The sequence below is a fragment of the Scyliorhinus canicula genome, chromosome 18 (genome assembly GCF_902713615.1).
Source record: "Scyliorhinus canicula chromosome 18, sScyCan1.1, whole genome shotgun sequence".
NCBI classification, from domain to species: domain Eukaryota; kingdom Metazoa; phylum Chordata; class Chondrichthyes; order Carcharhiniformes; family Scyliorhinidae; genus Scyliorhinus; species Scyliorhinus canicula.
The window spans coordinates 30,284,303-30,301,152 of record NC_052163.1 but is presented as its reverse complement, the minus strand read 5'-3'; the positions used below and the strand labels follow the sequence as shown (position 1 = coordinate 30,301,152).

At 44.5% G+C, this 16,850-nt stretch overlaps 1 protein-coding gene across 1 annotated transcript in view; it reads right to left on the bottom strand.

Annotated features, from left to right (window-relative positions):
* LOC119953062 (monocarboxylate transporter 4-like) overlaps window positions 1-16,850 on the bottom strand; it is a 61,290-nt gene that overhangs the window by 29,172 nt on the left and 15,268 nt on the right. Inside the window, exon 2 of the mRNA XM_038776874.1 lies at window positions 2,439-2,676. Within this exon, the coding sequence (XP_038632802.1) occupies window positions 2,439-2,661 (223 nt within the window). The 5' untranslated portion in view covers window positions 2,662-2,676. The remainder of the gene's footprint in view (window positions 1-2,438; window positions 2,677-16,850) is intronic.

Genomic DNA, 16,850 nt, shown 5'->3' with positions numbered 1-16,850 from the left:
ACACCCAAGTCTCTCTGAACAGCGGCATGCTTTAATATTTTATCGTTTAAATAATAATCCCGTTTGCTGTTATTCCTACCAAAATGGATAACCTCACATTTGTCAACATTGTATTCCATCTGCCAGACCCGAGCCCATTCACTTAACCTATCCAGATCCCTCTGCAGACTTCCAGTATCCTCTGCACTTTTCGCTTTACCACTCATCTTAGTGTCATCTGCAAACTTGGACACATTGCCCTTGGTCCCCAACTCCAAATCATCAATGTAAATTGTGAACAATTGTGGGCCCAACACGGATCCCTGAGGGACACCACTAGCTACTGATTGCCAACCAGAGAAACACCCATTTATCCCAACTCTTTGCTTTCTATTAATTAACCTATCCTCTATCCATGCTACTACTTTACCCTTAATGCCATGCATCTTTATCTTATGCAGCAACCTTTTGTGTGGCACCTTGTCAAAGGCTTTCTGGAAATCCAGATATACCACATCCATCGGCTCCCCGTTATCTACTGCACTGGTAATGTCCTCATAGGGTGAATACGTGGATTTGAGTAGGGTGATCATTGCTCGGCACAACATCGAGGGCCGAAGGGCCTGTTCTGTGCTGTACTGTTCTATGTTCTATCAGCAAAGTGATGGAAAATGTTACGAAATGGCACGTACTCAGCAATAAACTGTTCACAACACTCAGTTTGGGTTCCACCTGGGAGACTCCTCTCCTGACTTTATTACAGTCTTGGTCTAAACATGGACAGATGAGCAAAACATATGAGCTGAGGTGAGAGTTATAACCCTTAACATCAAGACAGCATTTGACCCAGTATGGCATCAAGGAGCCTGAGTAAAACTGGAGACAGTGGGAATCATGGAGAAAGCTTTCCACTTGTTAGAGTCATAGCTGGACAATGGAGGATGGTTGTGGTTGTTGGAGGTCAATCATCTCAGTTTCAGGATATCACTGCAGGAGATCCTCAGGGGAGTGTCCTAGGCCCAACCATCTTCAGCTGCTTCATCAATGACCTTCCTTCCATCACAAGTCCAGAAGTGCAGATGTTTGCTGATGACTGCACATTCTTCAGCATCATTCACCACTCCTCAAGATAGGTTTGGGCTGATAAGTAGCAAGTAATGATCATGCAACAGAAATGCCAGGCAATGACCATCTCCAACAAGGCAGGATCTACCATCACCCCATGGCATTACCATCGCTAAATCCCCCATGATCAAAATCCTGGGCGTTACCATTGAACATTAAATGAATGGACCAGCCATATAAATACTATGGCTACAAGAGCAGGTCAGAGGCTGGAAACTTTGTGGCAAGTAACTCACATGTTGACTCTCCAAGGATTATCCACCATCTACAAAGCACAAGTCAAGAGTGTGATGGAACATTCTCCGCTTGCCCGGACGAGTGCTGCTTCAACAACGCTCAAGAGGTTCAACACCATCCAGGGCAAAGCAGCTCCCTTGATTGGTACCCCAACAAGCACCTTCAACATTCCCTTCCTCCACCACCATTGCACAATGGCAGCATTGTGTACCATTTACAAGTTGCAATCACCAAGGCTCCTTTGATAGCACCGTCCAAACAATCAGCCTCTATGATCTAGAAGGAGAAGAGCAGGAAACACATGACAGCACCACCACCTGCAAGTTCCCCTCCAAACCGCACACCATCCTGACTTGTAAACATGTTGCTGTATCTTCATTGCCGTTGCGTCAAAATCTTGGAACTCCCTTTGTAACATCACCGTGGGTGCATCTGCACCAGATGGACTGCAGCAATTCAAGAAGGCCGCTCAGCTCCACCTTCTCAAGCTAGTTCAGGATGGGTAACAAATGCTGGACTTGCCAGCGACTCCCATATCCCATGAAAGAACTAAAAAAAATTACACTTGGCTGAGTCACGGTGGCCATGGCTCTTGCTCCAGATCACTATTCACCAGTCCCTACCCATCAACACACATTAGGCTCAATGTGGTGAACAGCCACCCCAGTAAAGGGTCAGACGGTGCTGTGGATCCAATCCCCAGTAATGGAGGAGACAAATAAATTGCAAAATTCTGTTCCACCGTTTAGTATATAAATTATTTGAGTTTGACGTTGGCTACAAATCAGTAAATTCTGTAAAAGCAAACTTTAGAGTTATCAATGGAATGCTGCAATTCTACCTTCACTGAAAAGAAACCTGATTACACAAATCCCAAATGTCTGTGTGTTTATCTTGTAATTGGAAGCACGATAGCATTGTGTATGCTGCTCTTCAAGCATAAAAACACACATCATGGAATCAAATAACTGACCAGCTGCCAATCTGTGCACATTTATAGAAGTAGTTAAATGGAAATATAAACTAATTTGTAATGCAAAAATGAAGTTTGGTAACAAAAAGACCAGCTATGTGTTATCGATTCACCAAATGCGTACCTGTTCCATACAGCATAGCAAGCAGAATGGAAGAGATCCAGGCAGTATCACTGTACCCAATGTGGAATTCTTTTATCAATTCCTTGAAGAAAACACTCACAGCTTTTGGAAAAGCATACGAGAATCCAGTGATGACGAAACATCCAATGAGAATGGCCCAACCCCAGCCTCCGTCAGGGGCTTTTACAGGTGGCGGCCCATCATCGGCTACTACGGCTCCCATTGTTCAGGTTACAGTCTGTAAAGCAGAATTGTATTTCGCATATTTAGCATAAATATTAGCATAGTGAAAATTCGTAGTACAATTGAATATTTATCATCATGTAGAAATGTGACATTGCAGAAATATAATCTTTGTATTTTTTTAGGGCCAGACAGGTTATTCAAAGGTGGTTATGAAACATTGTTGTTGATGGCTCTAGCGAGTGGGAGGCGGACAGGCAGCATTTAAATGAGGCCCAGAAGTTAAAATATCCCAGGCCTAAACCTGAGGCCAGCCCACATGAAACTGGTTGAAATGTATGACTAAACCTGAATAGAAAGGCACCATGGTGGCACAGTGGTTAGCACTGCTACCTCACAGCGCCAGAGACCCGGGTTCAATTCCATTCTTGGGTCACTGTTTGTGTGGAGTTTGCATGTTCTCCCTGTGTCTGCATGGGCTTCCGTCAGGTGCTCCGGTTTCCTCCCACAGTCCAAAGATGTGCAGGTTAGGTGGATTGGCCACGCTAAAATGCCCCTTGGTGTCCAAAAGGTTAGGTGGGGTTACATAAGAACTAGGAGCAGGAGTAGGCCATCTGGCCCCTCGAGCCTGCTCCGCCATTCAATGAGATCATGGCTGATCTTTTGTGGACTCAGCTCCACTTTCCGGCCCGAACACCATAACCCTTAATCCCTTTATTCTTCAAAAAACTATCTATCTTTATCTTAAAAACATTTAATGAAGGAGCCTCAACTGCTTCACTGGGCAAGGAATTCCATAGATTCACAACCCTTTGGGTGAAGAAGTTCCTCCTAAACTCAGTCCTAAATCTACTTCCCCTTATTTTGAGGCTATGCCCCCTAGTTCTGCTTTCACCCGCCAGTGGAAACAACCTGCCTGCATCAATCCTATCTATTCCCTTCATAATTTTATATGTTTCTATAAGATCCCCCCCTCATCCTTCTAAATTCCAATGAGTACAGTCCCAGTCTACTCAACCTCTCCTCGTAATCCAACCCCTTCGGCTCTGGGATTAACCTGGTGAATCTCCTCTGCACACCCTCGAGCGCCAGTACGTCCTTTCTCTTACGGGGTTAGGGTGGGGCAAGAGCCTAGGTAGGATGTTCTTTCAGAAGGTCGGTGTAGCCTCAATGGGCCGAATGATCTCTTTCTGCACTGTAGTGATTCTATTATATCAAAAATCACACTCATGAAAGGATTGATTTCAAAGTTGGGAATTATTCCTGCCATGAAAGTATTCTGGAAAGAACACTGGTACTAACACATCAGAGACATTTACTGTAAACATTCCTCGAGTACAATGTGTAACGCCATTGCATGTCACTCTAGAAATAACTTTGGCAGAGGTTTGCAAGACAAAGAACAAAGAAAAGTACAGCACAGGAACAGGCCCTTCGGCCCTCCAAGCCTGCGCCGACCATGCTGCCCGTCTAAACTAAAATCTTCTACACTTCCTGGGTCCGTATCCCTCTATTCCCATCCTATTCATGTATTTGTCAAGATGCCCCTTAAATGTCACTATCGTCCCTGCTTCCACCACCTCCTCCGGCAGCGAGTTCCAGGCACCCACTACCCTGTGTAAAAAAACTTACCTCGTAGGAGGGAAAATATGGCGGGTAGTACCGGTGGGAGAGGAGCGGGCTTGTGCAATATGTTATGATTGAGGTATTGAAAGTACATGGATGTTTGCACATTTTTGCCTTTTTTTTGCTTTCTTCCTGATGATGTCTGTAACTGTTTATAAAGCCAAAAACTACCTCAATAAAATTGTTTATCAAAAGAAAACTTACCTCATACATCTCCTCTAAACCTTGCCCCTCGCACCTTAAACCTATGCCCCCTAGTAATTAACCACTCTGCCCTGGGAAAAGTCTCTGACTATCCACTCTGTTTGTGCCCCTCATAATTTTGTAGACCTCTATCAGGTCACCCCTCAACCTCCTTTGTTCCAGTGAGAACAAACCAAGTTTATTCAACCTCTCCTCATATCTAATGCCCTCCATACCAGGCAACATCCTGGTAAATCTCTTCTGCACCATCTCTAAAGCTTCCACATCCTTCTGGTAGTGTGGCAACCAGAATTGAACATTATAATCTCAAGTGTGGCCTAAGGTTCTATACAGCTGCAACATGACTTGCCAATTGTTATACTCAATGCCGTGGCCAATGAAGGCAAACATGTTGTATGCCTTCTTTTTTTTTTTTTTATAAATTTAGATTACCCAATTATTTTTTCCAATTAAGGGGCAATTTAGCGTGGCCAATCCACCTACTCTGCACATTTTTGGGTTGTGGGGGCGAAACCCACGTAGACACGGGGAGAATGTGCAAACTCCACACGGACAGTGACCCAGAGCCGGGATCGAACCTGGGACCTCAGCGCCGTGAGGCGGTTGTGCTAACCACTAGGCCACCGTGCTTTGTATGCCTTCTTGACTACCTTCTCCACCTGTGTTGCCCCTTTCAGTGACCTGTGGACCTGTACACCAAGATTTCTCTGACTGTCAATACTCTTGAGGGTTCTACCATTCACTGTATATTCCCTACCTGTATTAGACCTCCTGGAGAAAATTGTCTTACCAACAAGAAACAGCCATTTACATTATTTCTCGAGGGATCGGCCAATGCCCCATCAAGTTATGACAGGAAATTCTCTTCTTCCTCGCATCTCAAACTCTCTCTCAATGTTTTTTTAAATATAAATTTAGAGTACCCAATTCATTTTTTTCCAATTAAGGGGCAATTTAGCATGTTCAATTCACCTACCTTGCACATCTTTGAGTTGTGGAGGCGAAACCCACGCAAACACGGGGAGAATATGCAAACTCCACACAGACAGTGACCCAGAGCTGGGATCGAACCTGGGACCTCGGTGCCATGAGGCCGCAGTGCTAACCCACTGCGCCACCATGCTGCCCCTCTCTCTCAATGTTGACATCAAAAATATACCACATATCTACGCACATCCTCGGTGAACTGTTTCCATCATAAATCACTGTTTACATTTATAATGGAAACTGTTCATGTAAATATAACATTTAACTGCTGTCTAGCTAGCGCAATAGTGTAATTACAACCTTTACAGAGGCAGTTTCTATTATAAATATGAATTTAAATTTAAAAAAAAACAGAATGTATACTTTAAATTTACTACCGAGCTAAAATGGTCCAAATGCCCCTCCCTCAGTCCTCTCTCAATGTTGTGATCAACATAAATTTGATTACCACTCATCTGTAGTATTTCATGCACAAATGTAGCTACTTTGTGAAACCATGTTTTCTAACTTCCATGCCTCAGTAACCATCCATGTGTTTGTCCTCTTATTGCTAATTCACCAGCTAGTGTAAAAAATCGTTTTCGTTATTTAATTCTCTCAAGCCCCTTCAGAAATTTGCACTTGTGTGCCAAATATCAGCTGGAGAAGCATAAAGCTATGAGGGGAGGTGCATCCCAGCTGGAGATGTTCCAGGCCATTTGTTAAGCACATGAAGCAAGCAAATCTCTTTCACAGTACTCTTTAAGTTATTACATTTGTATCTGGGTCAGCTGTAAGACTTTGGAAAGTCTTGCTTCATAAGGCAACTTTCAAGCATAAATCAACTTCAGGATTTATGCTGATTTGGGGCATCTTTCTGATTTTGGAACAGGAAATTAACCTTCCCCCTCCAAACATGAATATAGAAAAGATTGCTTTCCTGGTCATTCCAAAAATATCACAAATATTCTGAATTACAAAAGGTTTGGATTCATCAAGTAAGGCCAAATGTAGTTTGCTTTCAGATAAAAGGAAAGCACGAGTACGATTAAATAGACATCGCAATTCATATATGATCATTTTTATACAATATGGATCTAGTAGTTTCCATGTCAATAAACCTTTTTTCAACATCTCCCGTAGTGCAATTTCTACCTTTCGGTTAATTGCTGAACACGCTGACCATATGTGCCACAAGATGGAGATCTCTTCAACTGAGAACGAGAAAAAGGAAATTAGCAAATGGGATGCGCACTCACTCATGTCGTGATCATTTTGCACAGGCGCAACTTAACTCCTAGTAAAAGTCAAAGACACTGATAATCAGGCATGTAATTAGGTTAAGTCCTGTCAGTCTTCTGTCCTAATTTAAGGAATGGATTGGCTTACCACTGCACACCAATTGCAAATCAAACATAGATGAGTCATCCCCCTCTCAGGAGAGTTGTCAAGGGGCTATGATGGTTGGGCAGTTTCACTGAACCTTGCCCCTGGCTTGAGGGGGGGGGGGGCATTGTGATTCAGTGGTGGCAAGGAACGTATGATAGTTCTGAATTCAGAGTACCCAATTCATTTATTTTTTCCAATTAAGGGGCAATTTAGCGTGGACAATTCACCTACCCTGTATAGTTCTGAATTCAAACAGTGCTTAGAATGTAATTCTCTAGGTTGAAGAGAATTTGGCTGCACCAGTACATGGAACCAGCCTATAAAATAACCTCTAGTCCCATGGAAATTGCTGCACCCATTTATATGGTATACCAATGATTCTGGTACTGTAATGTGTTCTGAGGAGGGATTTAACTCAAATGTACTGTACTGTGCTGCGAAGTTGTTAGAGATGCATTCTTATCTACAATAGCAAGAGGTCAGATCTATATTGGGATGCAACTGGCTCCTATTCTTAGTCACCGATAACTTGCTATAAACTGCCCCCTTTTGTCTATCAAGGGTGATTTCTGACAGCCACTCCACACATTTAGCAACGTTCACAAAGCTGTATGTGCTAGTTGTCTACACTTTAAGGAACATCTGTAACAGTCTCTGGATTTGGATACACTTTTAGACACAAAATCCCAATGCTGGGTTACACTATAATTATTCACTGCACATCATTGTTAGGTTTAATGAATGTTGGGCAAAGCTGAATTATATTCGGTAAATTTGAATCATCACCAACTAAACTAAAAAGTAAACAGGTAATCACAGCCATGACAAAGCTGCTCTGTCAAGTTGATTTGCCAGCTTCTTCACAAGTACGGTATAATCCACTACCACTCACAGGAACACAAAATCAGATATATGTCTTATCAAGCAACTTAGGTTTAACCATCAGTAGTAGGGAACGCAACTGTTACTCGGCATCAATGTACTTTTTGAATACAGTTAAGCTTTCAATTTCATCCCTACATATAAAATAGAACTGACAAAGTATATCAGTTGTATGTAAAAGAGCAGATACTATGGTGAAATGATACATTGTAACATTTACGTTACAACTTTATCATTGCAAAGCACTAAAATTACAGTATAAACTCCACTGAAGTGAAATCTCATTTAAGAAATGCCAATTCGGGCGGCACAGTGGTTAGCACTTCTGCCTCACGGCGCCAAGGATCCTGGTTCGATCCCGGCTCTGGGTCACTGTCCATGTGGAGTTTGCACATTCTCCCCGTGTCTGCATGGGTCTCACCCCCACAACCCAAAGGGTAGGTGGATTGGTCACGCTAAATTGCCCCTTAATTGGGAAACAAAAATGAATTGGGTGCTTTAAATTTATATTAAAAAAGTGACAATTCATATCCTATCATGACTTTTATAATGTAACCAGAGTTGCTCAATTATTTGCCAACGGTTGCGGCACTAAGGCTCTTGCAATATCTTGCTCTGGAGTTGGTTTCCATATTTCTGCATCGAGACACATAGGGTACAAACCAATTATCTGGCTTTAAAGAGTGCAGGATTTTGGCTGGAAGTAGTTTATGCACATAATCTCCTCCGTCTTTTGAATCTGCCCTTCAAATCTCCCAATTGAATCGCTGCCCACAAAGCTAGCCACACCACAAACTCTCAGGTGGGAGTATCTTTTCATTTGAGTTTGTACTATGGAGTCTTTCAATCTTAATTACAGTTTTTGAGTCAATTTTAAACTGATGCTCATGGACACTAGGAAGTACAGAGGTCCAAATATCACTGAAGGCAGAAGGACAGGTAGATAAGGTGGTTAAGAAGGCACATGGGATACTTGCCTTTATTAGTCGAGGCATAGAATGTGGGTATTATGATGGAGTTGTACGAGACGCTGGTTAAGCCATAGCTAGAGCACTGAGTGCAGTTCTGGTTGCCGCAAAATGAAAGGATTTGATTGCACTAGAATGGGTGCAGAGGAGATTCACTGGGATGTTGCCTGGGATGGCTGAGATCGGTAGGTTTTTCATCATTAGGTGAATTAAGGGTTATAGATATATGGCAAGAAAGTGAGCTTAGATTAGCCATGATCTTATTAAATAGCGGAGCAGGCTTGAAGGGCTGAATGGTCTACTCCTGTTCCTTTTTCTTATGGTCTTATGGAACACTTCATCTACGAAGAGAGGCTGATTAGGCTGGGGTGTTTTCCTTAGAGCAGAGAAGGTGGAGGGGAGACCGGATTGAGGTGTGCAATATTATAAGCGGCATAGATGTGGCAGATAGGAAGGTACTTTTGCCCTTAACGGAGGTGTCAATAATGAGGGGGACATAGATATGGTCAGGGACAAAGATTGTTTACGTAAAGAATCACATTCCAACGATTCTTCACATTCCAATCTGTAATTATCTTGCAACTGTGTCTCTCCTATCTATGCTGTGATTGTGAACGTGCCTCCACTTCACCTGATGAAGAAGCAGTGCTCCAAACGCTTGTAATTCCAAATAAACCTATTGGGACTTTAACCTGGTGTTGTGAGACTTCTTACTGTGCCCACCCCAGTCCAGCGCCGGCATCTCCATATCATGGCTAGTATAAAACACTGCAGGATTGCAGTGAAATTGGAATTCAACGGTGGTATTATTTAGTTCCTTACAGTTTAAATTAATAAACCAATTGTGTGTGCAATTTCAAGGATATGCACAGGTCGTGAAATTTAACTGTGAGGACGGAAGCCCAGTAAATGGGCGTCCTCCTGGACAGCTGAATTGCAAACTGGACCAGAAGGTGTAAATGAAGTTTGCTTACATTACAACAGCAAATACTCTTCAGAAAACTATTACTTGGCATGACTTGCTTCGGAGCATCCGGAGTGAAAGGTGCTACAGAAATCCTTTTACAGCACAGTTCGTACCAATTCTGAATCCACTACAGTATAATTTGCACACGATGAACTAGGCTATACTGTACCAAATAGTGATATACCCAAGTTATTTCTGAGTAGATTGAGTTATATCGTCCACTCTCTGAAGAGAGAAAATATTCAAACATATATATATATATATATATATATATGCCCAGAGCTGTTTGCCAGCCATGAGTTTCCAATGAATATTACACATTTATAAATTTCAAATATTTTGTCCAATATACAAGTATACCAAGGCCTCCACATTGAAAGCTGGATGAGAACAAAGGTGTAGCTTTTGCAGTTTGAATTAGTAAGCCAGCATATAAAGTGATACATTATTGTAAAACCCTTTCACCACCTTGAACTCCAACTTTGCCCCATCCAGTTTGGAATTTGGGTCTTGCACATGCTGCAGTGTTGACCCAGATTCCATCCCTAAAAGTACTTCTTTAAAAAGCATGACATTTCCGACTGCATTGGGTATTCCAAGTGTGACATTTTTGCAGCATCTAAGGAGGTATAGTGTGACCCGTGAGTGACAGATGGCTCACGTTGCAAAGCTGCATGACACAATGAAAACTTCTTTTCCTTTCCAGAAGCATTTTCTAAAGGCACAACTGTGTGGCCACTTTGTATTAATAGGTAAATTTGTTTATGGACCTTTCCAGCACCAATCTTTATCAATTCAAACATTCTTCAGCAACCACAAAGCACTTCTGTATGTGTGTGTGTGATGCAGAAGATAAGTTGCATCAGGCTATGTTACACTATTACCAAATGAAATACTGTTAATTTCCTTGGGCAACATTGTTAGTAATTGGATTGGGATTTCTGTGATGCTTCTGCCGAGCTGGTACCGTGTTGAATGCCAAAATAAGATGCACCCAGCTGATTTTTACTTAACTTAAACGGAAAAATAAATTACGATTTTTCCAACTGGTTACACCACGAGGTGATTTTCCAAATGTGTGCTCCTGGCATGCCGCCTTGCCAACCATCACCAGGCACCGGAAAATCATAGGCACAGTCTACATGGCTTTCTGTCCAGAATGGGTAGAAATTAATGTGCCGTACTTACCCTATTGGGCTGATTGGCAATCCATAGAATCCCTACAGTGCAGAAGGAGGCCATTTGGCCCATCGTGTCTGCACCGACCCTCCGAAAGAGCACTCTACCTAGGGCCACTCCCCTGCCCTATTCCCATAACCCACCCATTGATCATGGCCAATCCACCTAACCTGCACATCGTTGGACTGTTGAAGGAAACGGGAGCACCCAGAGGAAATCCAGGTAGACGAGGGGAGAAAGTGCCAACTCCACACAGACAGTGACTCGAGGATGGAATCAAACCCATCCCTGGCACTGAGAAGTACCAGTGGTGCCGTCAATGCAACACCTCACTGTAAACAGGGGGAGTGGGGGGAGGGCACAAATCACATGCCCAATTAGAAGTCCACCATATGCTGTCACAGTCAATCTGAAACGAAAACAGCAACAAATCCTACAATAAAATGGTGTGGCCTTCAATGAAAAAAAAATGAAATGAAACCTGCGCCTGCAACAAACTTCAGGTTCCATCTGAAGCTTACATCTCAACCATTTAAATGGATACAGAAGTCCTGCAAACTGACTTGCTCATGAGCTTTCTTAAGAGGAAGATTACAGTATCTTGTATGAAAGAGAAAATGCTGGAAAATCTCAGCAGGTCTGGCAACATCTGCAGGGAGAGAAAAGAGCTAACGCTGTCTCCTACACCCTCCACCATCTCAGAGATTCTCACCTCGGTTGGGCAATTTAGTGAGGAGGCTTCTGTTACACTCACTGTTGCGCACTACACAGCCGTACCGGTACAGCAGGTGGAGGTAGGAGCAGCCGAGGAGCCGGATGGTCAGAGAGCAGCCCAGCCCCAGCAGCCAGCTGCCGCCCAGATGGGTCCCGGGCTCCTGGAAGATCTATTCCCACCCATAGTTCAGGTGCGGTCAGAGATCTAGGGACCAGAGCAGGGGCTTTGTCAAAGCAAACGTTCGAAACATTAGCTCTTTTTTCTCCCTACAGATGCTGCCAGACCTGCTGAGATTTACCAGCATTTTCTCTTTCGTTTCAGATTCCAGTATCCACAGTAATTTGCTTTTATTTTTTGACAGTATCTTGCACAGCACACATGGATTCTCACCATCGACCAATCCTACAGGTTACATGAACAGCACGTGCTTGCACTCAATTGATGTTCAGGCTGCATCTAACCACAGAAATGTCATTAGGTGAGTCTATGACGATTACTCAAGAAGCAGCTATGATGCCTTCACGGAAGTGCAGCCCAAACTGCCTACATTTCTGAAAAGAAATATGGGATCATGGCTTTTAAGAGTCCATGTTTAAACAATTTGGGCGCGATCTAGTGGCTGCTTCGTACCTGCCTCGGGACGCAACAGACTGGTAAATCTCGCGTGAGGCCACCAGCTCGCCTCGCCTCGCGAGATCACATAGGATTGCATGAGATGTCGCGATCTGGATCCCGCTCACATCTGGGTGTGTTCTAAATTTGCATCTTTAAATGTGCAGTTAGGTACACTGGAATATGGAATCGCCGGATCTAACCAGCGAGGGGATCGAATCCTCTCGCCGCGGAGACCCCAGCCGGCCGCCGTTTAACACCTGTCTCCACAGTCTGGGACCAGGTGGAATAGTCTCCCAGTCCAGGCAATCAGAGGCCCCCATGTGGTCAGCCTCTGGGCAGAGTGGCATCTTGGCACTGATGCCACCTGGGCACCTTGGCACTGTCAGCCTGGCACTGCCATCTCGATCATCACAATAAAAATTTCTTGTACCAGTTAACAAAATATGTTTGTAATTATCAGAAAGTCATGTTTAAGGCCCAGGGACACGGTTTAGTTATAATTGACCATGATACCATGGGACCATTGAAAACCATATGGTTATTAAATCAATTGTTTTTGAGGAGACTGATACCAACTAAGTTGTCATGCCAATTATTCTAATGCTGGGTGATAAAGCGTTCCTCTACTACTGTGGTTTCAGCATCAGCAGAAAACCTGATCTATCTGTCCTTGCTCAAATCAACAAAATGTGTGGATCATATCATACCAGAAACATTAAAACTTACTGACATCTCGAATCAAGAGGTGCAGTGCGAATCGAGTTCACCAACTGAAGAGTTTCAGGTGTAGAGTTAGCATATACTAATTACACGGTACATTGACACTGTGGGCAGGATTCTCCAGCCAGCCAGCCATGTGTTTCTCGGCAAAGCGCCGTTTGCTAGCGGTGGCATTCAATCTTCCCACCGCTTGCCAATGGTATTTCCCATAGTAACTACCCCACACTGCCAGGAAACATGTTGGTAGGGGTGCGCTGCCGGCGGGAAAAATGAATGGCATAGCCTGGAGAATTCCGGCTATTATCTACAACATATATTAAATAATACATTTAAAATAAGGAAATTGAATCAAAACTGTTCGCATTCAAAAAATGATTTAATGTCAGTGACACACCTTGAATTCTTGTAGACCAAACAAATAAAATCAAGTGGCATGGGGTGTGCTTGAAGAGACTAAATTATCCCAGTGGAGGTGACACTCCAGTCATTTACTTGGCATTTCTACTTGTCCCCGCTGCTAACTGTAAACATTGCTGCTTAATGTAGATGTGTAATCGGCTTTGAGATGCTGTCAAACTTAATTAGTAACTCTATGAGAAAGTAATCCGTAGTGTGAGGGGATAGCATGGATGTAATAAGGGCATTTTCACTCGTTTGAAAGGTGCAACCTAGGGCGGCACGGTGGAGCAGCGGTTAGCACTGCTGCATTACCGAGGACCCCAGTTCGATCCCGGCACCGGGTCACTGTCGATGTGGAGTTTGCACATTCTCCCCGTGTCTGCATGGGTCTCACCCCCACAACGCAAAGATGGGCAGGGTAGGTGGATTGGACACTCTAAATTGCACCTGAATTGGAAAAAAAATGAATCGAGTACTCTAAATTTATTTTTAAAAAATAGAATGAGCTACATGAGATTGTGATGGAGGCAGGTTTAGTCAAGGCATTCATGAGAGAATTGGATTACTATCTGAAAAGGAAGAATGTGTAGGGTTGCAGGAAGAAGGTGGGGAATGATACAAGATGCATTGCTCAGTCGGAGAGCCAACACACATATGATGAACCAAGTGGTCTCCTCCTGCGTGATAGCAAAGATGTGCAGGGTAGGCAAATTGGTCATGCTAAATTGCCCCGAATTGTGGTGGGGGGGGGGGGGGGGGGGGGGGGGGGGGGATTCTCCCATCTGAAGGCAGAGTGTTGATGCCGTCGTAAAAACTGGAGAGTTTAACGACAGCGTCATCGGACCGCTCTGTGTAGCGATCCTCTGCCCTGCAGGAGGCCAGCGCGGCACTAGAACGACCCACGATGCTCCAGCTGCCAATATTGACGTCAAATGGGTGCCGTGGATCTGTGCATGCGCGCTGCGATCGGCGCAAATGCGCAGTAGCTCCCTTCTTCACACCGGCCACGACGCAACATGGTGTAGGGCTACGGAAGCTGGTACGGAGCAAAGGAGGGCCCCCCCCCCCCCCCCACGAGAGGCCTGCCTGCCGATTGGTAGGCCCCGATCACACGTCAGGCTACAGTGGAGGCCCCCCCCAGTCAGACACCCCCTCCCCTCCCCACCAGACCGCCTCAGACAGAATGGATGCCGAGGTCCCGCCGGGTAAGACCAGATGTGAACGGTGCCGGCAGGACCCGGGCTTTTATGGGCGGTCACTCGGCCCATCCCGGGCGGAGAATCACCGGGGGGGGTTGCTCTACAATCAGCACCGCGCTGATGATGATTCTCCAGTGACTGGAGAATCGATGGACCAGCGTCGGGGCGCGAATCACCCCCGGCCCGGTGATTCCCCGACAAGGCGTGGACTGAGAGAATCCTGCTCGTAGCTTTCACCATCGAGTACTTTAAGTAGGTATTCTGCAATACCAAGCCGAAACCGGTTGATCAGCATTTGACACTGAACACCAGCTGTACGTGTCACCCTTGCAAATGAACTAGCTCCAATAAAGAATAATACCAAGAAAGATAGCTGCTTTCAGATAATGAGTGATCTGCTCTGAATCTGCAGTTTTTATTAAAAATTCCCTATATCTTTATAATCTTTACGCTGTAAACTTTATGGGCTGGATTCTCCTTTAACCCCCCCCTTCCGCTGGTGGCGGGCTTCTCTCTTCCCGCTGTGTGTCAATGGAATTTACCACTGAAACCACCCCACGGCAGCGAGAGACCCACAGGGTAGGGTGCGCTAACGGCGGGAAAAGAGAACCGCAACGGCCGGAGAATTCCGGCCTATGTTTGTAACTTCAGACTTCAACTTTCCTGTCAACAGGAATTGCTTTTCTTCAATGAGCAATTAACAGGACCAGCATATCTGGTGAACAGACAGGCAGAGTGACGATCCTTACACCTGTTTAAAGGTCACTGTCTTTAAAGGTTGAAAAATAGAAAATAGAGCATTTCTCCAGAGACTCTACAGGATGATTAAGTTACAGGCTACAGTGATAGGCTACAAGCACTGTATGAAACTGAAACAAACATGTTCAAAATGTTTAACCTTTCCATGACATTCAGACTGTTGGGACTTGGCATGACTCCTCCAGCTACTTGGAAGTGCATCTGCATTGTTACAGAGTAATAGCAGAAAGAATGAAACCTCCACTAACAATTTGAAGGTTAAGTGCTAGCCACTTTAAGATCACAGTTTCAAAATATCCTGTTGCAATCGAAGTGTTGCATATTTATTCTAATAAAGAGGGAATACAACTTCACATTCTCGATATTAACACAAAATGGTTCGGGTTACTGTTGCAAAAATCATAGGTATTTTCTCTTTTCAAAAAAAAATTGAAGGGGTTCTTTACCAGAAATTCAATATGACTAATTTAGAATAGTTGATATAATCTTCTAAAGACTTAACTACACTAATTACTGGATCTCAATATGATCACCAATATTCACTCTAGATTCCATCACCAACTATATTACATGCTCATCAATCATAGAATTGTTCCGTTGCACTCTTTCTATTCCAAACCATTTTGCGTTAATATCGAGAATGTGAAGTTGTATTCCTTATTTATTAGATAACTTTCAATACATAACTCATTTACTTGGGAAAATATTGTGCTGGATTTACCTCAAACGTGCAGTCATATCATGGTCAATAAATAGTTTTTTATTCTTTCATGGGCTGTGGGCATTGTTGGAAAGGCCAGCAATTGTTGCCTTTCCTGAGGACTGTGTGGAGAATGCAACTGTTGTGGAGGAAAGTACAGCTATTCTACTTTAGTGTACTTCACTCTTCCTCTCACAAGAAACCAGACCAACGGCGCAATTCTCTGGCTGTGTTGTGCTAAGCGAGACCACAAAGTGGCCAGAAAATCCCGCGACTCCTGCGGGCTTCCCTGCATTTAACGGGTTTCACCCAAATCCTGTGAGCTGTCGGATTCGGACCTCCGGGGAAGGGGAAGGACCAAACGGCACATGCCGAAGTAGCTTTAAAACCTACTTGAGGCCTACCTACCCAGGATCCACCGACCTCCCTCGAACTGGGCGCCGATCAATGCTAGTCCACAAGAACGTGGAAACAGGTGGAACGGCACGGGGGAGGGGGGGGAGGTCTCCCGGGTCATCGGAGAACCCCGGCTGGTCAGGGCAGGGTGGCCTCCTGGCCCTCTCCCTGGAATGTGGGCACCTTGGCACTACCCAGCTGACATCTTGATACTGCCAAGCTGGAAGGAGGACTGCCCACATATCAGTGCAAGAGTGCCCAGGTGGCACTGCCAAGGATCCATGCCCATGAAAAGAGGGTGGGATGCTGCAGGGTAGATGAGTCGGAGGTTGGGGGGGGGTTGACGTGTCCTGGAAGGGGCTGCTATCAGGGGGTTTGGGGGGTCCTGAAAAGGGGGTCCCATAGCGGGGTGTCCTCATGTGCGTGGGGGGGTGACATTTCCCATGGGTGGATGGTGTGGTGCTCACTTAAAGATCGGGCATCCCTTTCAAAATGGCAGCCCAGTCTCGGAGTTCAGCTCCCCAGTGCTAAAAAATATTCTAATT